General features: G+C 40.7%; 1 protein-coding gene across 1 annotated transcript in view; it reads left to right on the forward strand.

Moving 5' to 3' along the window:
- The window catches only part of MCTP1 (multiple C2 domains, transmembrane 1), a 342,368-nt gene that overhangs the window by 143,605 nt on the left and 171,950 nt on the right, over nt 1–26,813 (forward strand). Inside the window, exons 3-6 of the mRNA XM_014936839.1 lie at nt 3,172–3,286; nt 22,084–22,226; nt 25,031–25,110; nt 25,658–25,766. Coding sequence (XP_014792325.1) covers nt 3,172–3,286; nt 22,084–22,226; nt 25,031–25,110; nt 25,658–25,766 — 447 coding nt within the window. The remainder of the gene's footprint in view (nt 1–3,171; nt 3,287–22,083; nt 22,227–25,030; nt 25,111–25,657; nt 25,767–26,813) is intronic.

Here is a 26,813-nt window from a genome sequence, read left to right on the forward strand (position 1 = left end):
GGCTCAGCTGATCTACAGCTAGTAGATAACCCAGCTGAATAATGGTTGTTGGGCTAAATTGGAGCCAAACTGAAAAGCCATTTTGTTTCTGCTTCCTGGCCTTGTAGAAATAGTCTTATTTCAGATGAGTTTGCATAATATGGACATAGTTCTTGGAAAGACAGATGTACGAAGGAGGAATGCCACTGGTAGGGACCATCAGAAGCGTGGCCAGTGTGAGCTCCGTGTTCAGGCTGGATGGAGGAAAGGATGGATTTTCTGGGCATGTCTGAGCATCCCTCGAGATGCCGTGGGTCAGAAGCACCACTGGGTGCGACGGATGGGTATGGTCATCAGCACCTCAGCCCTGACTGTGCCCGTGGCCTGTTCTCAACACCGTCCACGTTCTTTAACCCCTCTGTGGAAATGCACTGTGTGCAAGGCTCCAGTGTTTGTGATGAATAATAAATTTCCCAGAAAGCAGATGAATTTCAATTTTATGGGAAATTGTGGCGACCGAGAATTCAGTCATAGATGAGCTGAAAAGAATATTTTGATGTCAAATAATGACAGACCACTGCTAAAAATTAATTCAACGGTGTCAATTCAGGCATTGCCTTCACAGGGGTGATTTTGCCTATGTGAAAATATGGTGAATTACCTTTCGAGTCTTTGTCTGAAATCTCAACATTTTTGTTATCTTTAAAAATAATTTCAAGACCTTCTATACATTTTAGGCACTAAAGGTGAAGGCATGACCTTGCTTTGTCAGGCCTGGTGTCATCATCCTGCAGCAGCCTCGTGGCTCGCAACTTCCAGTTCTGATGGTTTGGGGTTTTTTTCCTAACTACAGATAACTTGTTTTCTTGACATTACTAGTTTGAATCTAGTAGTTAAGAAAATTTGGTTTTGAAACTATTCCAAGGTTAGGGCAATTGTAGGCTTTCTGAAATGCTCTCAAGTTTCTCATCTCAACATTTCTGACTTTAGATCATTGCTACAGACCACACAAAAGTGAACCTTTGTTTTTTACTAGTTGCTTTTTCAACTTGTTAATTAGAAAAAGGTGGTTGGAAAATGATTTATTGCATTTATTATGGCAACCTCCAGCTTTAATTGCGTACTTCAAATGCATCTGTTCTGATGCAGACCTATTTAGGAATAGTTAATATCTATTGGCTTTTATTTAATTTGAGAAACTCTTTATGTCCTCTAGGCTTGTTACATTGCTCACCTAATTGTTTCTAGCCTCCTTGAGCAGAAAAACTCATTAATGTAAATGTTAAAAAGAAGTTCCATTGCAAGAAAGAAGGAAGGAAAAGCACTGAAAAGGAGAAGAGAAAGGGAAAAGAAGGGAGCACCAAAGAATTTTAATGTAGAGCTTGTGCTGAACCTCAGAGGGGGATGCCATGAGGAAAAATCAGGGAGGAGGTTATAAAAGCGGGGAGACATCATGCTTCTTTGGTGTCTGCAAGCTCTTCTATAAGGGCAAGAAATGGGAAGGAAAGTTTATTACTCCATTTAGAGAACAAGTTTCATCTTCCACAGGGCCCTGGTGAATGCTGGGTTCAAGGCTGAGGCTGAGGATCAGGCCAGTATGCAATTTTTTCCTTATTTTAGGCTGGACTGAGAATTGCAGGGGTGGGGTAGAAATTCATCGTTGTCAATCTTGTATCCTTCTGTGGCCAGTGCATTAAAAAAAAAAAAAAAAAGTTAAAAAAAGAGATGGTGAGTGGGGTGCTAGTCATTTAAAAGAAGGTGGTGGGTGACTTCTGCAAGAGTCTTGGGAAGGCAGTGATGGTTCCAGGTGTGCCTCAGCAGTTACTTGAGAAGGTAAATGTTGAGAGATTCCAGCAACAACACCCTCCACCAAAGCAGAGCTCATCTCACCATTTTCTCTGAAGTGCACCAGTTTTGGGCAGTTTTGTTGCCCTGGAAGTGGTGAGTGTGTCAGTGTGTGGTTGGACCAGCTCTGTACGTGTCGCAGCAAAGGTTGATGTTCTGGGGCTCAGATTTGTGACTCATCTGTAAAAAGAATAAATCATATATGAGAATGCCTTTATTTTGTGTCTTCCTTCGTGCTCTAGACTTATTACCTTAATAAGGAATAAGGAGAAACAACAGAGGTTTCTTGCTGAAGTGCACTTGGTCTCTGAGGTGTTTATGTCATGTTGCCTTTTTTTTTTCTGTTTTTCTTGCAGAGGACCCATAATCGCATAATAAAATATTAATAGCACTTAAAAGAGTTAGCTCCAAGCATGAGAATATGTAACCATGTTGGTCAGTGTGTATAATATATGAAGCTCCTGTATGCACTGTGAATGTATAATAGAAATAGTTGTTCTAGTCTTAAAATTACATGTGGTGTTCCAAGTGCACACTGTAATTAGATGTTGCTTACAGAGAGATGTGTTAAAAACGGTTTTGCAAAACCTATGCATACTAAGAAATTCAATTTCTCTCCTTTGTCATTTGGAACAGAAATGTCATTACTATTCATGCAGTTCTTTGCATTCTGATGTCCTTTAATTTTATTTTTTTTAAATTTTTTATGATACAGTTTATACAGATAACTGCTCTAAGAATCTTACCTTTGCCCTGGCATATAGGCAAGCTAAGAAGTGTATTACAAGTGAAGAGCTACAGCTGCATTTAATGCTGTTATGATTTTTTTTCCCTCCGGTTTCCCCCATAACTCTGGAAAAAACCACAAATCTTGCAAAGTGCTGCAGTAGCTGACAAAATCATATTTGTGTATGTTTATTCAACGCCAAGGTTATCACTGTCGAATAAAGACAAGGTTTGAGGGTACTGGTAATGGCTTGTCCAAATAGTACTGTAAGATCCAGATGTGGTTTTTCTTACTTATTCTGCTCTAGAGGGCCAGGAATATCTGTGAACATAATTAAAAATGGAGGTTGCCATAACAAATGCCGGTATCAAAGAATTTTTCTACCATCTTTTTTGTGGGGCTTTTGGTTTGTTTGGTTGGGTTTTTTTTCAAAAGCAGGCCCCAGGAATTGTCCTATGGATGACAGGAGCAGGTTTCTTGGTGTTGGGGTATTAGCTCTGAGGCAAGGGAATGGGATACAGCCTTGTCTTCCTTCAACAGGATAGCAATACCAAATTAAAATACACTTTACATGGAATTTCTAACATTAGTTTCTGCTTTTTTTTTGTTTTCCCCTCCAGAGAAAAAATTTGGTTGAAACAAGTAATGCAGATTTTCCTTCTGGGGACCCCAGAATGTACCAGTTGGACGTTACCCTAAGGAGAGGGCAGAATTTAGCAGCACGGGACCGTGGAGGTAAGCATGCTGGGGAACACTGTCTCAATGTTTGGGAAGATACTTGTCCATTGGGTAAAGTTATTGAGGGTTTTGAAGCTACAGTTAAGGTTTGAATGGCAAGCATGCTAGTAAAACTCTGCTTAAAACTAATTAGAGGTTCTTTTGCTCCAAAGGACACAGTAAAAGGAGCTAGAGCCAGATAAAACCACACAGGAGAGGAAATAAGATTTAGCTAATATTGACTTAATTCTTCTGCTAGCTAATTTCCTACTCTTTTTGAATGTTTCAAACTAAGAAAGGTGATATAGATTTACTTCAACCGTGCAGATTTGTGCTGTCTTGTATTTTGTTCTTTGACTGCTTGTCTGATAAATACTGGAGCTGCCCTTAAGGACAAAACCAGTAAACCCCCTCTATTGGATGTGTCAAGGCTCTACCTGTTGGGCAATCTGCTGACAACATACTGGCATTTTAGTCTGCTCTGAGACAGGTACTTTTATTTATATTCTTCCTCTAGATATATTGATATTCTATCAAGCTTTGCCTAACGTTCATTAAAAATAGATACTCAAATATTTTTCTCCCAGGAGATAGAGAGACTTGCCCGGTTTCTGAGTTGTAACTCAGTTGTATCTGTCATTCATATTATTTACAAAACAACAAAGCTGTGAATGTAGATGTGATTGTTTGCATGCAAGAAAAGAAGGTAGTTGTTGGGCTCTGTTTCCACAGAGTTGTCTTGTAGCTTGGAAACTTACCAGAAAAGCCAGATGCCTGGGTTACTTTCTGCTCCCTTTTTGAAGTTTTTTCCTGTCCCTGAAAAAGCTCAGCCCTACCATCTTGAGGGACCAAGGGTGTGTTTTACTGGGCCACTGGAAGTGTGGCCACTGCAGCAATGTGCCTTTGTGGCCAAGAAGGCCAATGATCTCCTGGGGTGCGTTAAAAAGAGCATGGCCAGCAGATCCAGTTGGGTCATCCTCCCCCTCTCCTCTGCTCTGCCCTGGGGAGGCCCCATCTGGAGCACTGGGTCCAGTTCTGGGCTCCCCAGTTCAAGGACAGGGAACTGCTGGAGAGAGTTCAGTGAAGACTACAATTATGATGAGGGACTGGAGCATCTCTCTGCTGAGGAAAGGCTGAGGGACTTGGGACTTTTAGTCTGGAGAAGAGCAGACTGAGAGGGGACCTCACCAATGCTGAGCAATAGCTAAAGGGTGGGTGGCAAGAGGATGGGGCCAGACTCTTCTCAGTGGTGCCTGGGGACAGGACAAGGGGCAATGGGCACAAACTGGAACATGGGAAATTCCATCGCAACGTGAGGAGGAACTTCTTCGCTGTGAGGGTGGCAGAGCTGCCCAGAGAGGTGGTGGAGTCTCCTTCTCTGGAGATCTTCAGACCCCACCTGGATAAGTTCCTCTGCAACCTGCTGTAGGTGGACCTGGTTTGGCAGGGGATTAGATTTGACAGTCTCCAGAGTTCCCTTCCAACTCCACATCAAGATTAGACTTGACGGTCTCCAGAGTTCCCTTCCAACTCCACATCATTCTCTGATTTTGTGATTCTGTGTCAGGAAGGAGAATGTGCATTGCATCTTAGTGAAATGCAGAAGATCCTTCAGATCAGATGGGGAGTTTCCAGGACTGAGCCTTTGTTTCTTAAGGGGAAAATTCATAAACAGCACTTTTTCAGGGACCCCAAGGTAGGACCCATCCACTCATGATTGAACGTCCTCTCTGTTATCCACTGTGTTTCTGCTTGTTTTCCCTTCGTCTTGGAGCTACTCAGAGTGAGATTTTAGGAGCAGCAGCAGAACTTGAATCAAGGAAACTTCACAGGCATTAGGCAGGCACTTAGTGGATTTCAGTGGCTGCTGAATGGGAAGTGCACAGAAGGGGGCTTGACTGAATCCTCCATCAGTTTTGTCTGAGTCCTCTCTTGAGTGTAATACTACCTCTTTTTTAATAATTTTTTAAAGTATTGTGTGGTGTTCCCAGTGGTGTTTCACTAAGAACCTGGGCATGTCAAACTCAGTTCTTACTGGGGGTTTATGTGGAGTGCAAGAGGAGATTCAGTGAGTTCATGGAAAAAAGAGTCCATGAAAGGATTGAAATGCACAGAAAACACATCTGACTGAAGGTCTTTGGTCCAAGTTCTTGATGTCTAGAGGGACATTGGAGGGAAATAACATGTGAGTCCTCCTGTTTCTCTGAGGGCATCTGCTTGTAGCCCTGATGATGTGGAGCACTGAGCTCCCAGGAATCACAGAATTATAAAATTGTCCAGGTTGGAAGGGACTTTTCAGATCATCTAGTCCAACCATCAACCTAACTCTGATAAAAACCATCACTAAACCATGTCTCTAAGCACTATGTCAACCTGTCCTTTAAATACCTCCAGGGATGGAGCCTCAACCCCTTCCCTGGGCAGCCCATTCCAAGGCTTCATAACCCTTTCCATGTAAACATTTTTCCTAATATCCAACCTGAACCTCCCCTGGCACAATTTGAGGCCATTTCCTCTTGTCCCATCACCTGTTGCTTGAGAGCAGAGACCAATCCCTGCTTCTCTACACCCTTCTTTCAGGGAGTTGGAGAGAGCGAGAAGGTCTCCCCTCAGCCTCCTTTTCTCCAGGCTGAACACCCCCAGCTCCCTCAGCCTCTCCTCACCAGACTTGTGCTCCAGACCCCTCACCAGCTCCGTTGCCCTTCTCTGGACACGCTCCAGCACCTCAAGGTCTTATACCTGTGGTCTAAGCCAGAAGGTGGTTGTGAGACAGTCCATGGGAGGCACCATCTAAGGATATACATCCAAATGCTAAGTGGCACTGCTAAGGCAGATGTCTTAGGTATTAAAATCAGAGCCTCGAGGATTTAGCCCAAACTGTCTCAAAGGAGTCTTACCCTGTAGGTCTTAACAGCACATAACACCCCAGTCCTCCAAAATCTTTTCCAGATCCTCTGCCTAAAGCCTGACAATTGAATTTTCTCCAAGTACTGTCAATTTTGCTCTAGAAGAATACTTGAATTACATGGCAGAGAAGAGTTTCGTTTTAATTTTAGCTTTTTGTTCTTTGATTTTTTTCAAACTGCAGTTTCACATATCTTTTTAGAAACTTGCTGCTGAACATATTGCAGTCTTGGAATTCAAAGTTGAATTCTCATGTTGTGAATGTTCTGCACACTTTGTCTTCCCCAAATTTATAAAAAGAGACACCACAACATTCTCAGAAGGAAAGGGGAAAGATGGAAGCTATATTTGTGTGGCTAGCAATGCCAGCATTAATCACGGCTGTTGGTTGATAAATAAGCGCTGATAGTCACAACAAAAGGGGAACAGAACATTCTTCATGACAGGACCAACATCTTGCTGTTTTCTTCTCAAATGGTTGAAAATAATCCTTCGTTTTAGCAGGCGATGCTTGTGCTCTGGTGTGTGCAGTATGGCAGAAGGAAATGCACCTATTCATTTTAGCTCTTCATCTTCACAAGAAAATCCCGTCTTTTTGTCTGACCCAGCTTCCCTTGAGCTGTGGAACCATAACTTCATCCCAGCCCTGTGATGAGACAGTTTATGGTTCTGCTTCTGGCAGAATCCTGCGGTGACTACAAATGTGGTTTACAACATATGTCCACCCTGAAGCAGACCGTGTTAGATTTAAAAATTTGTTTCCTGCAACTTCCCATAATATTAGGAAAAACTCTGTAATGTTGGATCTCATAAGTTGGTAATATTAACAAGTTAACCTGATTGCCTACATCTTTATGTTTTCCATTTTAGTTTTGATTTCTCATTTCTTTTTGTCATAAGCAGTCTTTATATAATATCATGTATTTTCTGGAGTCAAAAGTTTTAGGTTAAAAAAAAAAACCCTGTAATTTGTTGCTGCTCTCTTTGACTTCTTGCATGTGGAGTTAATGTGGCTACTTCATGTTGGTAATATGCCTTTATAGATGTTTTGCAATACCTTAAATATTGCTTTTAAACAAATATACAAAACCCCCCTGTGATTGATGAATTTTTGCTTTAAAGAGACTAATTTTGAGATAGAAACTGAAATGCTATAGCAGAATTGGTGAAAGAGGGAATTAAAATCTTAGTCGTTGGTTTTCTGTGATTCATTTCCATCAAAAGAAAGATAGCAAAGTCTGTGTTTTAAATATGTTTTTCCTCACAGTGTTTTGTTACTTCACTGGAGCCTTGGAATCCACTCTTTTTCATGCTTTTTGAGAAATGTACGTGCTGGTTTGCTGCTCCACTTTAGGCAAAGTTGGGAAATAAGTAGCACGGGTTAATCCCGAGGACTTTGTGTCATGTCAAAAAACAGGCTAGATACGCAATGCATTTGATCTCTTCTGGCTTTGGATTTTTTTTTATTAGTGGTTTTGGTTTTTTTTACAAATTGCATGAAGATTAACCCGATCTTGCAAGATGGTGCAAGGAAGAAACTTTTTTGAGCAAAAGTGAAGAGTTCGTTGGCTTTGTTCATGATGATCAGAAGTAGTGTATTTTCTGTGTGAAATCTTGCAGGAAGATGCCTGAAAGCAGATGTTTGTCGTCGTCTACGGCCTTGACCTCTAAGTGGATAATATTGCGGGATCTGTGTCTCTCTCTGCAGGGGACACAGCTCAGTCTTGCTTCCTAAGATTAGAGAGTCTGTCTGTGTAGAAACAGCCCTTCAGAGTCTGACACTGCTGCTGAAACCTGCACCCAAAATGGCCAGAAGTAGCCAGAAATAGCAATGCACTTAGTCCCCTCGTGCAGTGCAGGGGCTGCATTTAAATTTGATAAATTTACTGTTTCTGGTATGAAATATTTACACCCGTAAGGAACGAGCTGCATAAACTGAGAATAATTGGGAGAGACGTCTGTCAAACCCAGGAGAATCTGAAGGTCTGAGATAATGCAAGAACATACTCGTAGACTTTGCATTTTGTCTGGTAAACATCTGCATTTTCAGGGTCTAGAGGAGGAGTAAGTGCCAGTGGGATAGCAAGTAAAGTGAGATGATTAAGTAACCCTTTAAGATATGCCTAATTTTGTGCAATGGCACAATATTGAAAGTAAACCTATGTATAAGGCATTTCATTTAAAATTATTAAAAAGGCTTTCCATTTATGTTATAACATGTTACAACACGTTATTTATGTGTGAACTGTGGGCTTCGCTGATGTAGGATGTTGAAATTCAGCCCTTAACTTGATTAAAATACAGAGTATACAGTGTCGATTTGCAGGTTGAGAAACTCTTCATCCTTGTGATTGAGGTAGACCAGAATTATGGAGTAAACTTTGCTTATTGTGAAACATTGCTAAATCTGTCACACAGTTGAGACTGGTAGGAACATGCCCCTTCTGTTTCCTGAAGAGTAAGATTGAGAGGATTATTGCCATAAATCGGTAGTTCTCTCACCATCTTCCAAATGTGGCAAATAATCACAGGGTGATAACCAAAGGGAAAAGCTATTCGTGCTGTAGTAGGTAGCCAGATGCCAAATTATTTTTAAAAGGCCTTTTGGATCATTATTTTCATGCCATTAATTGCAAGCATTCATCAAAGTAGCTCTCAAATTATATTTTTATTTTAATCTTAATTAGTATGGAATTAGAATACTTTTTAATACAGAGGAAATCAGATATCATTAGGTTTCTGGATGCAAATCAAAGTGTTTATATTTAGTTCAAATCAGAACAGGCAAGAATGTTTTCTTACATGAAGGTGTTTCAGAAAGGTTATATTAAGTTCTATCTGAGTCAAAAATACACTTCATAACTCAGGTGTTCTATCTGAGTCAAAAATACACTTCATAATTTTTAAAAACTCCTGGGGCTGTGCAGGTCTAGAAGAACGAATTTTTAAACCTCAGTTTCCTTGTTTTGGAGGTAGTGAGGATGAGGTGCTGAAACACAGGTCTGGAAGAAGGAATTTTTAAATGCTCAGTTTCCTTGTTTTGGAGGTAGTGAGGATGAGGTGCTGAAACAAGAAACGGCAGCTTGGCGTGCTTGCTACCCTGGGATTCATGTAAATATATGTACATAAGTGTGCCAGCATTCACAGTGTGTAAAAACATTTGGAGGATGTTTTATTTAAAGGTATGCCCCATTAGGTAGGCAGTGCTTTTTGTCTGTATTTGAGTAAAGATGCCTAAGGTTTGGGAGTTTTATCTTTTTTTTTTTTTCTTTTTTTTTTGCGCAAAGAGGTTAGCTTTGGTTGAAGAGAATTATGGATTTAATTCTCATTGCCAGAAGGTGCAGATCAGCGTTGCCCCGTGTGAAATGTAGGCTGGGAAAAACACTTTTCTGTTTCCTTTCTGCTCTGCCTGAGCCTTGCTGTGATGGACACGGGGGTGGCAGCCGAGGAAGAAGAGCTCCCTCTTCCCCTTCCAGCCTGGCCTCCTGATGCTTGGCAGCTCTGGCTGCCACCAAGAAGGTGGCCAGATCTCACCCAGGGTCCTGGCGGCGGTGACTTGTACCTGATGGTGTTGGGGAGCAGAAAAGGGAGGAGGACAGAGCAGAGAGGGGTAGTGAGAAACGGGGTTGCCCACTCTTCTGATGTTCTACAGCAGCTTTGTCCCGCTGAGCGAGGCCCTTTGCAGAAGGTGCCAAAGTCCACTGGAGGACGGGCTCAATCTGTTGCTTTGGTTCCTTCTGCTCTTAGTTTGATGTCACTGCCAGGTCCCTCACCACAACTGCACCTCTCCATAGAATCATAGAACCGTTTGGTTGGAAGGGACCTTTCAGATCGTTGAGTCCAACCATTAACCCAGCACAGTCCAAACCACCACTACCCCATGTCCCTTAGCACCACGTTGCCAGGGATGGCGACTCCACCACTGCCCTGAGCAGCCTCTTCCAAGGCTTGACAACCCTTTCCATGAGGAAATTGTTCCTAATATCCAGTCTAATCCATCCAGGAAACAGGTGACACTAGGTCTGCATGCAGCACTTTTTGTCCACTGTGGCTTTCTGTTTCTGTCACAGCCAGGAATTCCTACTCATTCTAGGAAGTCCTCACTCGGTGGTGGTACCCAACTGTCACCTTGAAACCTTCAGAGAGAACAGCTTCTCCCCTTCGCATGGGGAGCTGAAAAACAGTCAGTCCATCATTTGCACCCCATGGAAATGATCTCCTATTCTCCCTTATAATTTGGCCAGCATCTAGCCTGTTGTGTTTCTCTTAACACATTCTGGCCTTTGGGTTTTTTTCCTCATTTCTCCATCCCAAGAGGAAGGACGCACCTGAGGAGACTTACATGGCAGCCTTTGGAGTGGGTGGGCGAAGGCCCTTTCCTAAGCCTTTAAGGGATGGTCTGTTCCTGTGGGAAGATGGGCTTTCTCAGGGAAATGGTGGGATTATTAAATAATGTGAGAACACGCTTTAGCAACTCTTCCCTGGCAATTTTACAGTGAGAATTTCTACAAAAGTTCCAAAATGAACTCGGTCGTGATGCCTCTGGAGACAGCAGCAGTTGCTGTGAGTTTCCCCGTGGCACGGTCTGGCAGAAGCTCCTGTGAGCCCTGGCTCTGTGCCCCCCACAGCAGAAACTGGCATTTTACAAACACCACTGTCAGTAGGATCATGAGCTTCACCAGCTTCCTCGCGATCCTAACATATAGGCATCCATCATAAAATACAGGTTTTTTGGAGCTGCAGAGTACTTTCAACCAGAACCTTCATGGTGGTGGCTGCCCCATCCCTGGAGGGGTTCAAGGGCAGGTTGGAGGGGGCTTGGAGCAACCTGGTGTGGTGGGAGGTGTCCCTGCCCAGGGCAGGGGGTGGCACTGGGGGGGCTTGAAGGTCTCTTCCAACCTAAACCATTCTATGATTCTGTGATTCTACATCTGTCGGTAGTGGCCTATTTAATTTCGAGAAAAACATAATTAAAAAAGCCAACAATACTAATTCCGCAAAGAAAGATTTATTTATGAGGATTATGAGACATAATGCAGAAATGTTTATTGATGTGACTGAGTGGACATAGAATAAAATACAATTATGAAATGTAAAAATGACTTTCTAGGTTTTTCAAACATTTTTTGGACTGGTTTCTTTTAGTCACTCAGAATTGAAACTGTCGGTTCACAGTGCTCTTGGAAAATTGATACGCAGCAAGGTTGGCAGTTGTAAGGAGATGGTCTGTGGGCAAAATTAGGTTAATTGTGGGCTCAGAAATCACAAGCCATGTTAAACAGCAGGCTTCCTGAGCATTTTAGGCACACCACAGATTTTATGATTACTTAATTTATTTGTGACCTTTTGAAGCTGGTGGTGAAATCTCCGTCAGTTTGAGTGGGCTAGAGGTTCCTCTCTGTAACAGTTGCGTGTGTAAAGTAGTATGAAGAGTATATTAGAATCCTATATAAATGCAGTAGAAAAAAATAATCCTTACCTTCTTGGGAGAAATGATGTCAACAGGTTTCTCACTTTTTCTGGGAAAGATCATTGGAGTCATTGAGTTTTACAGTTAAAGCAGAAACTATAGAGAAATTCTCTGGGAAAAACTCATAAATGGCTGTTGAGAGATGATCTTTGGGGCATATTTTTGTATTTTGATTACAGATCAATTTAGAAGAACAAGAGGGAGTTCTAGTGAAACCTGAAGTACTCATGCACAGTGTAACATAAACTGTCAGTAAGAAATGATGTGGCATACCTTGAGATGGTATAACTTCCAAGCATGATGTAACTTGAAATTTGGAAAAGTCCAGCCCTCTGAAAATGTTTTCTCCAGGGTATGAAGTCAGGCATTTTTTTCCACATCTTATGGCGTCATTGGTCTTGTGTGACCATTCAGCAGATTCATGCAGTACAAGAAATAATAAAATTGATGTTCACATTTGTTTTTAAAACTTTTCTGACAATGTACCATTAGATGACATGCTGTGATCCCTTTGTTGCCACTCTTGTTAATTAGTGGTAGAGGATGCTTTTGGATCCACACATCAATACAGAAAAATTAAGAGCAGTTTTTAGAACAGAGTCTCTGATCTTAGCTGATAACTTAGTGAATGCTGTTGTAATTAAAGGCAAAAAATGGGAATTTTTGGAATTGTTTATTGCAGAAGGATGCATGAGACAAGTATCATGGGCACAATCCATCCCCAGCTGATCTTGATCTAAACATGCACGAAGGACATAGGCAGATGAGGAAGGGTAAGGAACATCGTTTCACCCTGGAAGAGCCCATGTTTTCATGGTGGTAGCACCACGTGGAGGTTTGGCGGGAGCTATGAGAGATCAAGAGGACAGAAGAGCTGGGTTTAAGTGAGGACAATCTCTTACAGACGAACCCAAACTGCTGCTGAAGGCCAAAAAGTCTCCTGCTGGTGCAGTAGGGGCAGCAGGAGACACCTACGGGAGACGAGGAGGGTTTTCCTGTTGTGTTGCCATTACCCCAGTCCCTTGGGGCTTATTGAGGTGGGAGTCACACTTACTGCTGGCTGATTGACCAATAAAAGCACCCATGGTGTGGCTTTCTACTTGCTCATGTTCTCCCTTGTAAATTGTCATCATTGGGAACTTTTCTCTCCCAAACTACAAAACTCTCCATGTGACTGCGTTTTTATTAGTTCCAAAAAGTGTAGCAATAGTCAAAATTTGTTTGCAGCAAGACTAACAAAAGGTTCTAGTTAAAACACTAGGTGTCTTTTTTTTTTTTTTTTTTCTTTTTTACCATCACACATTTCTAAGTGATGGTAAAAAACCCCATTGCTTTATTTCTATTTGATGTGGTTTTTTAACTAGCTTAATACCAGTACCGAGGATACTGCTTTCTTCTTTTCCTCTTCCATGATAAATGCACCAGGGAATTGCTTATTCAGCAAATGGTGTTATTTAATAAGGAATCTCAAATTATTCCCCTTTCCTTCAGTTTCACTGCCATGATGTTTATTCTTCAAGCATTGTAGGAGCATGTTTATCATTAACTTCAATTTCACATGGCAACGTATTGTGTTGTTAAATGGATTTTTCCTTTGCTAGACATGTGGGGCATTAGTGCTAACACTGCAGATTACAAAATGTACGTGTTGATGGCTTGTGTTCGCAGAGGCTGAGCTTTCGTTCCTCTTTAATAGCTTTTCTTCTCAAAGAAGATATAAATATTCATAGGAGGGGAAAAAGCATGTGTGTTTCTGGGTGCATCTCTGGGTCTCTGTGTGAACGTAGATGTTCACTGAGTAACTATTTACAAGTTATAAACATCTCACTGAAGCTTTAAATCATCTTGTTCCTCTAGTTATAAAGTCATGGAGATAAAGGAAGAGAACTTTGGCAGCACTAAGATAAGATAGAAAAAGGAGTTTCAGGAGGTTGTCAAGTCACCCATAGGCTGTAATGCATGATACGTTGTATGGTTTACATACTGTACTGCTATGGGAAATTAAAGAATCATGGAATGGTTTGGGTGAAAAGGGACCTTAAAGCCCCCCCAGTGCCACCCCCTGCCCTGGGCAGGGACACCTCCCACCACACCAGGCTGCTCCAAGCCCCCTCCAACCTGCCCTTGAACCCCTCCAGGGATGGGGCAGCCACAGCTTCTCGGGGCAACCTGGGCCAGGCTCTCACCACCCTCACACCAAACAAGTTCTTCCCCACAGCTCAGCTCCATCTCCCCTCTTGCAGGGTCAAACCCTTCCCCCTCCTCCTAGGGCTCCCCTCCCTCATCCAGAGTCCCTCCCCAGCTTTCCTGAAGCCCCTTGAGGGACTGGAAGGGGCTCTGAGGTCTCCCCGGAGCCTTCTCTTCTCCAGGCTGAACCCCCCCAACTCTCTCATCCTGTCAAAATTCAGATAACCTGTCTCAAAAGTTGAGTGATTTTCCCGAGTAGGCTGTTGCATTGGGAATTCATCCTGAGATTGAAGAGAGATTCCTCTTACCAGGTGACCTGTTGTCCAGGGTTGACAAAGCATCACTTTAGTGGTCTCTGCTGCTCCAGTAGCCCAAATGCTCCTGAAGCCTTTACCTGGTCCTGCAGGTGAATTGACAGAGCATCGCAGGGGCAGCTTGGCTTGGGACTTCCAGACCATGGTCCTCTGATGGTTCAGGTGGAGGAACCTGGTCCATAATTCAAGGTCATTGAAAGGCACCAAACACCTCTGCGTCTGCTTGTTAAGAGAATAGAAAGTCCTGCTTTATTAGCATAATTCTACTGTGTCCATTTTTTTTCACATGACTGTATGAAAATATGGAAATACCAACATGAAGGTTTTCTAGCTAGTATATTAAATTACTATTTTAAGGCAAGATTCACGTAGTATGTATTTGTGAATGTTTCTTCACAGTGTAGGTTTTCTTTCATGTGACCTTAACTGGCATTGCAAATCCAATGAGAATCAGTTTCCACCAAGGTATTAAATATACATTTTGCCTTTTTTTGTTGTGCCAAACATATGCAGGCTGCTAACACTTCTATTTTTGCTTTACCTAACTTGCTTTTTTTTTTTTTTTTCACATTTTAAGATTAGGCTTTTATTTCAGTTTGCATTTAACTTGTAGTAAATCATTATCCCTGGGGAATGAGGGAAAACTTGCACATTTTACTGGAGAGAAAGATCATTGACTGCATTGTTATAAGGGAAACTCACATGTTTGTAAATTGCAAGAATTTATCAAAAAGATTATTCCTACAAAACTGGAAGGTATAATGTGTAGGACCAACAGTGAGCTGTGCTTTTTTAGACAAAGCAAATCAGAGCCCTCTGTCCCAGAAGAGGTGAAACCTCTGATTTTGCCAGAGCTGGATGTCTTGAAAAAATAAAGGTCACGCTTTAAACAATTTCAGGAAGATTTTAAACAATTTCAGGAAGATTATAATTTCAGTCCTGAGGTATTAGGAGCAGAGCAAACTGTTACCTTTGATTAAGGGATGTCATTCTGTTTATATTAAAGTATATTAACTAGAATAATTACTTGAGCTGCAAGGAAAATATTTCCTGTTTAAATTAAGCCGACATCAGCCATGCTTAAAATGGAATATAATTTTTTTCTTGAAATTAGTCTGACCATTACACAATTTTTTTTGTCTATTCTGTCCTGTGCCAGTACGTTTTCTTCATTCTCCCTACTTTGCAAGCATAATTAGTATTTGCTTTAATTAGTATTTATTAAACTAAGTAAAGATACTTAACAAGGGCAACATTGCAATGTAGTACCAAAGCTGCTATTTTTTTTGTGCAGGAATTAGTCTTTGAAAAGAAAGGAAAAGCTGTGATTGTTGTAACTGATATTTTTTTAATGGGCAGTGAATAATTAAAATTCTCTACTCCCTGTTGACTTTTGAGTAGAAGAACTCTGCATCCTGCAGCGTCCGTGTGATCACTGTGGATTTGTAATTGCCATCTCCATTCGTAGGATAGTAGTTTTCCCATAGTGCTTTGTATAATTTAATATAATTGGTGTCTTTTTTAGGTGAACTGGGTGGGTAATTCTTTGCTAGGTGGATAGAAAGACAGAAAGTATTAGTATTTATGGAAAAGCTGAGGAGATTGGCTCAGCACCTCTTGTACAAGACAAGTAATTACTATTTCTACTTGTGAAATTAATATAAAATAATTTGTACTGAGTATCTTCCCTACTTTTCAGAATAACAGATGGGGCAGAGCAGACATGTTTCTCGACGTTTCTTTTTCTGAGATGCTCCTTACTGCAGTTTTGAAATACAAAATATGTAAAATGCTGTGTTTTGCTTGACGTCCTCAGCTACGTGTACTTGAGAGCTCTTCCCCCGCTTTTTCTTCTACTTTGGTTGTGACTCAGGAAACCACTGGAGACAGAGAAACTTTAATTAAGAGGGGAACGAGTGTGGCTGGAGTCAGAGAGAGGGGGAAGGAGCTGGATGTCGGTGAGAGAGCTCTTCAGGCAGTGAATCCAGAACAAATGTTTGTATAAATAATTAAGCTTCTCAGGAATTACGACATCAGAGTTATGGCACATCTCTGCACATGGCTAGGGGCTTGCTTTCTTCTCAAGTGATTGTAGATCAAATGAAGCGATTCCAAGATTGAAAGTAAAATGGGGAATAATAGAAAGCCGTGACAGAGGTTTATTTCTAGTTCTAAGTGTGAAAAATAATTAAGATCATGCTTTTGCCTTATTTTTGCTGCTGGAAATGTGTATGTTGCCTGATTCCTTGCGGTGATGAAAAATTCTGTTCCACTGTATTTTTTGGGTGCTTACTGCTTTTTAGATTGTATGCTGATTCCTAGGGTATTCCTCCTGTGTCCTGTACAGCAGCAAATCCTATTTAATGACTGTGATTTCCAGCTAATATTATTTGAAGCTTCTGTTTCTCCAAGCCACTGGGCTCAACTTGGTCTAAGTCTGTTATTTATTGTCTGTGTGTGGTGAATCCGAAGGAGACTCATGATTTACATTAAGAAGTGGACAGGCTGCAACCTTTGTAAGGTTACTGCTTAGCCTTAGTACCTCCATAGGTAAAAAAACCAAAATACCTTGTGTCTGAGTGTTCCAATTTGCAGCAGTGATAACAACCTATAGGGGAGACCTAATGAATGGGTTTGTTTGCTTTTTTCTCTATGTCTAAAGCCATCGGGAGAGGAGAAGATGGTTTCACTGCTTTGCTCCATTTTCCTTTCTGAAATATTTTTCTCAACAGGAGAAATTTAGTTTTTTAACTTTTTTAAAAAATTGAGCCTTGAATTTGAATTGCACAGCGATGAGCATCTGAACTGTGCACAGGCTTTCCTGGCACAGTGACTCCTGTTTTACAGAATGGGCTTGCATGTGGCTTTCTGTTCTGTTCCAGAAGTAAAACTGAGAGTGGACAGCAACAGTGGAAAAATGAATGCATTTAATCACACTGTAGTTAAACAGTTTTAATTAAATCAGTTAATTTGTTTGTGTAATAAATGTAGTTGCTAAGTTACCATTTTTCAAAACTGTAATTTTTTTCTTCTTCTTACATGAAGTATAAAAACATCTCTACCTGAAGCGACAGCTGAAAGTGCAGGTTTTCAGGATTGTTGGTCTGTATTATATTGTGGTTTTTTGTAGCCTGTGTTCTCTCTTTTTAGTGTTAAAATTTTGAAATTTGCCTTAAGGATTTCAGCGTCTGGTTACCAAATGCTGCGGTTAGATCTTCAGCTGAGGTTTTTCAGACATGCTGGTGGTTTGACTTCATTCACGCAGCAAAAAATAAGGAGAGTTTTGCCTCATTCCTCCTGTCTCATTCGCGGTTGTGGGGGAGCAGGGGAGCAGTCTCTGGCTCAGGGAGCTCGGTCTCAGGGTTGCGTTCACCCCTGTGTTCACTGTTAAATTTTGTTTGGTGAGCAGTTTATCTCAAGTAGGATTTCATTAAGGAAAAAAGTCTGTTCAACAGGTTCTCTAATCACATTGAAAAGTCTGTTGTGAAGCCTCGGGAGCCAATTAAGTAAATGTACACAATTTATTGGGAATGCGTCTTCATTCTATCCAATACAATTCCAGTTGTATTGGAAAAAAATTACTGACCAATTATTGGCCAATTTTTCTGGCCAGATGTGCCTTTGCTGTATTTTCAGTCTATCACAGATCTCCAGTTCCTTCTCAAGAAACAGTCTAGCATTCCTTTGAACACACATCTTAACTATTTCTCCAGCAAAATATCTTGTAATCTTCTTTTCTCTCTGCTTATGAGATCTAATTGATGTCCTAAACTTGCAAAGCAGAGTCTGTTCTAGGAGATGTCTGCCCAGAGACCCCGGTGCCAGGAGGAGAGGTCCCTTCTCGGGGCTGGTGGCAGTGATGGTGGAGACTTTCTCTCCTGGACATCCTCAGCATCTTTCAGTGTCTGTTTCCCGACGTTTCCCAGGAAAAGAGAGGCTGCCACCCTGTGCCAGGAGTTTGTATTTGTTGTTGCCTTTACGGTTGGTGCTTCAGCAAGAGACCTGTGTCTCATGATTTGGGGTGTTTTTTGAGAGTAGGCTTTAAGCTTGCGAGTGACGGCTCATGAAGGTGTTCTCAGCTGCTACAGAGCAGGCAAATGATCTGTGCAATTAGTATGTCAGGTTCATTTGAATAGTTTGGTGAGCAGGAAACCGATGAAAAGTCTTGAGACTCAAATGTCTGTGATGGATATCAGGTTTTTGCAGGGTCAGCCTGAGGTGTCTTTGACTTTTTCAGGTTTTGCATCACGAACTTGTAATCACTGTGAACAATGAGGTCCCGAGTAAACTGAATTTATTTTTCCCATTGAAAGAGCAGAAATATGTGAATTGAATTATTGATGTTGATTAAAATCACATATTAGTATGTTATTACATAATATATTTAAATAATATATTGAAGTAACCTTGATGTGTTATTAATAGTCTAATATTAATATGAATGCACAATTAATATATTAAAATGGTACAACCTGCATGGAAATGGTTGTTAATTGAATCGAAATTGTGTATTAAAATTGGGACCCTGTGGCACAGAGCTGCACTAGAGGTGGCTTGACATGGTTCAGGAACTGAGCGAGGACCATGGTTTGGTCCCTCTTCTGCTCCTCCTTTTGCCTTCCCACTGGGTGAAGGTGTTGCTGAATGGTTGCATGGCTGAGCGGATTCATTTTTTTACTCTTGCCTTTCTTTATACATATATTTTTAGAAATTTGATGGTTTCTCTTCAAGGAATGGGAAAAGCCCCTGAAGGGTGTGGAGCTTTCAACTAAGTGGACCTAATGTGTTCTCAGCTTTAAAGCAGAGATGTGTCAAAGCAAACTTGGTGGTTCTCAGCTTTTGTAGCACAAAGATACAAACCCTGAGGTTTTGCGATGCATTTTAAGTGGAACTAGCGTTTGACCCACCCTGCTGCTGAATTTACACATAAAAATGCATTAATATTAAATTATCTGACACCTGGGTGCTAAACTATTCACTGGGTATGTGTCTTACAGCAGTGTTTTGCATTGACTTCACATTTCCAGAGTTTTTGAGATTTGTGAAGTTTGCGCAGCAAAAGGTGGTGCTTAAAAGCCAGTATCTGGGCTTCATGGCAACCGTGAGGAAAACCAGTGGGAGAATTATGGTTTCCAGGGGAGTTAGGGCTTGTGTTTCTGGTGTGGATTTGTTGGTGTCCACGCTCAAAGTATTCTTCAGATTTCACGACTTAATTCAAATAAGTGATCTCTGCCCCAAAAAGCGTCACCACTACTTGAATAACCAGGGAGCAAGTTAATTGTGCTAGACTACGCATTTTTACGCCACTGAAATCCTGCCCCAGTGATTTCAGAAGGGAATGACCCTCACCCTGCCTCACCTGAGGTCACAGATCTCAATCCCTACAGTTTTTCGGAAGGGATGTATAATTTTGGGTAAAGGTGCTGACATCTTGTGGCCGCATGGGGTAGTGCAAGGAGCTCTGGTCGCCTTTATATTTAGAAGAATTTCTTGCAGTTTTGTTTAATAAAAGCATTGCCCAATGGGTGTAAACACAAACCTCTAGAATACACCGGTCTTGTGAAAAGCGTTAAAAGTTTAAAAAAAAAAACAAAAAATAAGTTTTTCTTACAATTTTGCTATTGCTTGTAAAGATACAATTACTATTTGGGCTAGAATTACTGTTTATTTTAAGATAGTCATGGACCAGCCAGACTGATGTTATTAAGGCTCAGAAGTAGCTGAGGGAGAAATAGAAATATGACTCTCATGCAATATTTTTCATTAAAATGAATTTCACTACATAACAATGAAATCTTGCCAACTGGCATTTTAGGGAAGGTATTAGTTTGTATTTTCTGTCCAGCTTTTTTCTTTTGTTTAAAGACTTAGCTGTATTTTTTTAACCATAATATGCAGGAAAAGACAAGTAGTCTTTCTTCAGCCCACCGGGGAGGCAGTGGTTTCACAAGGACTGTGGTGAGCACGACGTCTGTGTCTTGTAGCTGCTGCCCAGGTGCCCACCCAGCTGGGAATGGCACAGCTGGAAGAGGCTTTTGGCCACTTTTTGGCCACTTTCCTTCCACCAGGTTCACTCTCTTTCCCACAACGTCATCTCAAGTCAATGTGCTGGGAGCTGGGGTCAGACTGTGGGAAGTACCACCACAGTGTGGTGTGAAACCTTGTGGTTGGGAAAAGTGGTTTTATTCTAAACCAAAAGTGATTGTGGTGATTTTCCTTCACACTCTAAGACCCACATGCTCACATTCACAGATGCAATATCTGGGTCTTGTGTGGTGGGGAGGGAAAGCATGGCAGCAGACAGGTCCTCCTCACATCCCTGGGGCTTTCTCTAGTGGGGTGACCATCTCTGTGCTGGTTTTGGATGTGCCATTCTGGGAGCTGGCAGTGATTTCTCTCTTGATCTCGTCATGCCTGTGTGTGCTCTGTCAGGTTTTTGTGTACTGTCCTTTGTCTCCTCATGTGGGTGTCTTGAGAAGAGGACCAAGATGTGCTCCTGGGTGGCTGCTAGTCTTTATGTGCCCAGCGTGTGCCACCCCAAGGGTCCTCCTTCCACCAGTTGCTCCTTCCGACACTTCCACACGCACATCCCATCCATTCTTGGTTTGTGCCATGATTTAACATTTTTCTTTCCATTTCCTTCAGGGTTGTCTTTGTGGTCATCATTAATGGTTATTCACTTGTATCAGGGGCTTAGACCTGTGCTCTTCTGTGGGGAGGTGATCGCTGCAGGAAGCACCTGAGCTGTGGGGACTGACCTTAGAGTTGATTTGCTCAATGTGAGCATTGTAGGAAGCATGTCTTCATGGAAGAGTAAAGCCTGGACACCATAAATTCAATGAAAGACTTGGGAGTCCTGGTGGACAGCAGGATGCCCATGAGCCAGCAATGTGTCCTTGTGGCCAAGAGGGTGCATCAAAAAGAGCATGGCCAGCAGCTCAAGGGACATCATCCTCCCCCTCTGCTCTGCCCTGGGGAGGCCCCACCTGGAGCACTGGGTCCAGTTCTGGGCTCCCCAGTTCCAAAAGGACAAGGAACTGCTGGAGAGAGTCTAGCAGAGGCTGTGAGGATGATGAGAAGACTGGAAGATCTCTGTTACAAAAACAGGCTGAGGGACTTGGGTCTGTTTAGTCTGGAGAAGAGAAGGCTGAGGGGGGATCTGATCAACGCCTATAAATACTGAAAGGGAGGGTGTTAGGAGAATGGGGCCAGGCTTTTTTCAGCAGTGCCCAGTGACAGGACAAGAGGAAATGGGCACAAACTTGAACATGGGAAGTTCCATCTAAAGATGAGGAGGAACTTCTTTCCTGTGAGGGTGGCAGAGCCCTGGAAGAGGCTGCCCCGAGAGGTGGTGGAGTCTCCTTCTCTGGAGACATTCAAACCCACCTGGACACGTTCCTGTGGGACCTGCTCTGGGTGGCCCTGCTCTGGCAGGGGGTTGGACTGGATGGTCTCCAGAGGTCCCTTCCCACCCCATATCACTCTGTGAGTCTGTGAAGCGTTACAGCAGTGGTGTCAGTGGAGCCTGTCCTTTTTCAAAGGCATTAGATAATTAGATTTACATGTTACAGAAACAATTTTAACTTCATAATCTAATTTTTGTGATTGCATTAAGTCAAAATCCTGGTCCTAACAAGGACCTAATTCTGTTAACTGAAAACTACACTTCAGTAGCTGGTATTTCGTCTATGACTTTCCGTATGGATTGCAAACGATATAAAGTGATGCAAGCCCCCATTTGATGTTCACATGGTGAGTTACCAACTAACAAACACTGCAGAAAACAACAAACTGTGGCAATAAAAAATTCTGTCCTCAGCTGCTGTTTTTAATTTAATTATCAGTAAAAATTACATTTAGATCTGTTTAAAGTAATTCAGTCTCCATTCTCTTACTGCATTAAAAGGACATAATTAATGGTATGTATGTGTCTTTAACAGGAACCAGTGACCCCTATGTCAAGTTCAAACTTGGAGGAAAAGAAGTATTTAGAAGTAAGACAATACACAAGAACCTCAATCCTGTGTGGGAAGAAAAAGCTTCCATTATTATAGATAACACAAGGGAACCGCTGTACATAAAGGTGAGACTGTGTCTTAATTAATTCTCTGGAATTACAACAGAGGAGTTATTGAAAGAGTTTATATTTTGTAATTTTTGTATGCTGGAAAATTTATTGTGCAGTAGTGCATTACTCAAGACTATGACTATCTAGAGGTGGAAATTATGTAAATTACATCTGTATAATGATGATGTCAAAATTGGCCCCCCCAAAAAAACCAGATAAATACAGATTTTTGTTTATTTCAGGCCATAATTGTTCTATACTTCTTAAGTGTAATCTTAGGAGGACACAGAAAGTAAAATGTGTTTCATGATGATGGCATCCCTTTTATTTATGGAAATGTCATTGTGTAATTCTGATATGAAGCATAATCTATCTAATTAAAAATAATTCTTTGCTGAGACTAATTTGAGAATTTATCAAGACGTGTACCCAATTCTGCTAGTTTTTGATTTTTTCTACTTTAACACAGAGGGTTTGCTTATAAGTTTCATAATGTTTCATACTCTTTTTTAATTTACTTTGTAACTCTGCTTAGTATCTCACAAGTGAGGATGATTTTGTCATAATAGAGGCATCACTTATTCCAAAATAACAAAAAGCTTGAGTTTAAATCAAAGAGAGGCCAGCAGTGCCCAGAGTAATTAGCAGCAATGCCACTAGTAATTATTAGCTATCCATATTGGCATAGAAACTAGAAAAGCTGTGATTATTGTTTCATAGTCACAGAATGGAAAGGCACTTTTCTGGTCCCAATAGTTTATGGTCATCTATATTCAAAAGTTATCCTTAATTGTGTAAAACAAAGTAGATAAAAATTAAGTTCTAAAAATGGTATTGGAAAAACTGTAGTCTCAGGGTTCTAATTAGAACATACATAGGTCAAAAGTACTTTGAGGGAGATTGGAAACTTAAGTCTTATCCAGGCAGTCCTTTTAATTGATCTGAAATGATATCATGCTTCAGATCAGTATCAGTCTGAATCTCAAATACATGACAAAAATTTCAACTGAAAAACGAAATTGTCGATTTTTTTCTTTAGTAGACGAATACCACCCAAACAGCCCCTGAATATCAGTCTCTACTATCCTTCATGTGTTCTGCTCAGATAACGTACATCATTATTAGAGAGCATAAATTTAATATGAATTCTTAGTTGGCATTTTCCTGCCCTTGTTAAGCTCAGTGACTCGTAGGGAAGGAACATGTGCCCAGCACTGGACGAGGGAGGCAGATTCAAAGAAGGACACTCACAACAGAGCTCCCTGTTTGGATGCAGTCATGCCAAATACCAATCCTGCAATTGGGCCACAAGGGAATAAGTGTCTGTATTTTATTACTTTTTTTTTTCCCAAGAAGTGTGTGTGAAGTGGTATAATATCTATCCAAGCTTATACTCTGAGCACACCGTGCAGGATAATTCAGTTTTTATCGCTTGTCCAGATATTCTAAGACGTGATTAAGTTGTACTAAGTCAGATGAAAATATTTGCCTGACGTTTTCATCTTGGTAATTTGCAGGGGGAGAAAACAATTCTGTTTTGCAACACGAGCTGAGTTCTCACCATTTGTTTTCTTTCCCCTTTAGAATGAGTGTTAGACAGAGAAAATATGAGGGTACCCACTCGGGTGGGTCAATGCAGGGAGAGACTCGTGCTCAAATTCTGCGTTCAGCCCCTTGATTCCTGAGCAGCTTTGGGATTTCTGTTACTGCTGTCAGCTCAGTCCATATTGAGGTGTTTGTAGAAGATGAGCAGCTTTAGCTGCCTCCTGGAAAGGAGTTCCTGTAATATAACAGTTGAAGTGTTTTTACCAAAAACAAAGACCTCAAATCTAGGTTTGTCCCATCTCAGTTAAATGTTGACATTAGTGGTTGTTCACAAGCCCTTCTCTGGTCAGACTATATTCTGGTCCTCAGAAATTCTCATTATGATATTTGACAGGAAAATTTAACTTACCTAGAAAATTTGATTTTGGTAATAGAGATTTTCCCATTTTTTGCTTTTGTAATTAATTTTTTGTCAAACCTTTTCCACGTTGCCATCCACCTTTTTTGTCTATTTCCCTCCAGAAGCCGTCCCCAGTTTATTTGTTATTCATCCTTCTGACTTGGGAGGGCATAACCCATCTCAAGTCATTGATACCATTCCATGCTCTGGCCACAGATCCCTGCCTGGATGTCAGTAAATTTGTCCAGATGCTTCTTTTTTTAGATAGCAAGTTCACAGGCAAGGTCCTTATAGCAGAGTGATAAATGTAACTCTTTCCTTACACATATCCATTAAGTTTTCATCTTAGATTATAATCTTTTTAAAGCCTAGAAACTTATACAACCTACAAAACCTACAATTTTATAATTTCTAATGCTGATGCGAGTAATAACCCACTTTTCACAACTGTGTCCCACCCTCCTGCCTGTATTTTGCAAAATTGATAAGGGTATCAATTAATGTATAGGAAATCAGTGATTCTGCTTAACTTTAGTTATTCTTTTGGTGTTCCCTCTTCTAATGCCTGAGCTGATAAAAATGCTTCTTTTTTTTTTTTTTTTAAAATTGCTATTGCTCACATATGCGATCTAGTAGTAGAAATATACCCCTGTGCCTGTACATGATGTGTTCTGACTTTTAAAATAAGCAGTTTCAGCCACATTTTGTGGACAGAAAGTTGGAGGCTACTTTCTGATAGCCTTGGTTTGACATGTGAGAAGCACGTGGCTTAAATCTGGAAAAGGAGTTGCAAGAACCATTCATAAACCAAGAAAACGTGAAAAAAAAAAAAATTCCGATACTGAAAAATGCATTTATCTCCTGTGCATTTTAGGTCTTTGACTATGACTTTGGACTTCAAGATGACTTTATTGGTTCAGCATTTTTGGATCTCACTTCATTGGAATTAAATAGGTATGGCACAAACAGACCTACGGAGTAGTTTTTAATGGTTGTGTGCTAATATACTGTTTGTGGAATTGCAAATAGAACATTATGCTGGAAAAGAATTATATAAACCTAAACTTCATAAAACTCACTGAGGAAAAACACTTTATGTTTAGGGAATTACTGTAATATTAATGTTAATAATATATTAAGTGATCATGCTTAACATTTTCTACAGCGTTTATACAGAGGTTAGTTTTATAACCACTTTAGTCTTGTTTTTATGTTATCTTCATTCACAGCATTACCACCTACTGTTTAACTTCTTTTCTTCCTGTTTTTTAATCTGTTCATGTTACAGTTCTTCAGTATGGATAAGTACTTAACAGGGAGTAACAGTATTTAGTACTTATTTATGGGTTTTTTGACTGCTATACTTAGAAATAGGGTAAATTTATGACACCATTTTCAAGTAGATTCCTGTAAATGCAGATGCCTTTAATTCTCATGATTCAGAATTTTCATTATCTGAGACCCTGAAATCGAAATAAATGCATATATTTTTGTCTCCTAGGCAAACAGATGTTACTTTGAGTCTGAAGGATTCTCACTACCCCGACCATGATCTGGGAAGTATATTGTTATCAGTTCTGTTGGCTCCTCGAGAAGAACAGCGAGAAGCGGTAATTGTAAATATTTTAATATGTGTTATCACTCTTAAGACTGTTCTAGGGTTGGATGATGTAAAGCACAAGACTAAACCACATGTTCTGAGATTACTTTGATTTTTTCTGATTCTTAAAATAATGCTGGTGTAGTACAGCGTACTTCATCTGACCTGGATCCTCCCTGAGACAGTACGGAGGGACCCAGGTGGGACATGAATGTTCAGCAGTGTCAGATGAACTCAGTTGCAGCTGAATGGTGATTAATATGGAAAAATATCTGTAAAACGCTGGTGAAGAATTTTGGACCTAGTGCTGCCATCTCTAGATGAGAACATTTGAATCCTGTTCCACACTGAAAATAAAGAAACTTGAAGAAAGGTATTTTTTCTGCTTTTTGGCATTTAGTGGTGAAGTATGTTTTGATATTTTCCAATTTCATGACCAGATTTCAATTACAAAATTGTGTGGTTTTCTACATTTATTTGAATTCCTTCATCAGTCTTAGTTATCTGAGCTACTTAGTCATAAGTGAAAGTAGTTTCCAGTTTTATAGATCCTGTTAGTTGGATGTATTTTATCAGCTTTTTGTCAGCTGACTTTTGACTTGAACAGTGGTACTTACAAATAGGGCAGAAATCAGAAATAAATTGCACATCTTGCTCAGAGGCTGTAAAATAATGCGGATTCCTTTGGATTCAGAGAGGCGAAGAAAAAAATAATACTAATCTGATCAAGTTTTCCATGGATATGGTCAACTTTATGGTCATTGTAAGAGCACATACGTTTCTGTATGGTGCAGTGCGACCCATTGTCCTGTTGCATCCCTGAGGAATGTTGGAGGATGGTAATACTGTTCTTTTCCCACTTTTCTCCTAGCTATTGTTAAATACCCTGGTAAGTCAGTTATTGGAACTAGGTGTTTGGTGTGACAGAGGTGTAAAATCTTGACAATATGTTTCTCATCTGTTGGTTTTCTTCATGAAGTTCTGTTAGAACTTAACCAAAATAATGGAAATTGGTAGTAATGTGGAGGAAGTTTATTTAAACAGAGTAGTTTTTTCT

The sequence above is a fragment of the Calidris pugnax genome, unplaced genomic scaffold (genome assembly GCF_001431845.1).
Source record: "Calidris pugnax isolate Ruff unplaced genomic scaffold, ASM143184v1 scaffold40, whole genome shotgun sequence".
Classification (NCBI taxonomy): Eukaryota; Metazoa; Chordata; class Aves; order Charadriiformes; family Scolopacidae; genus Calidris; species Calidris pugnax.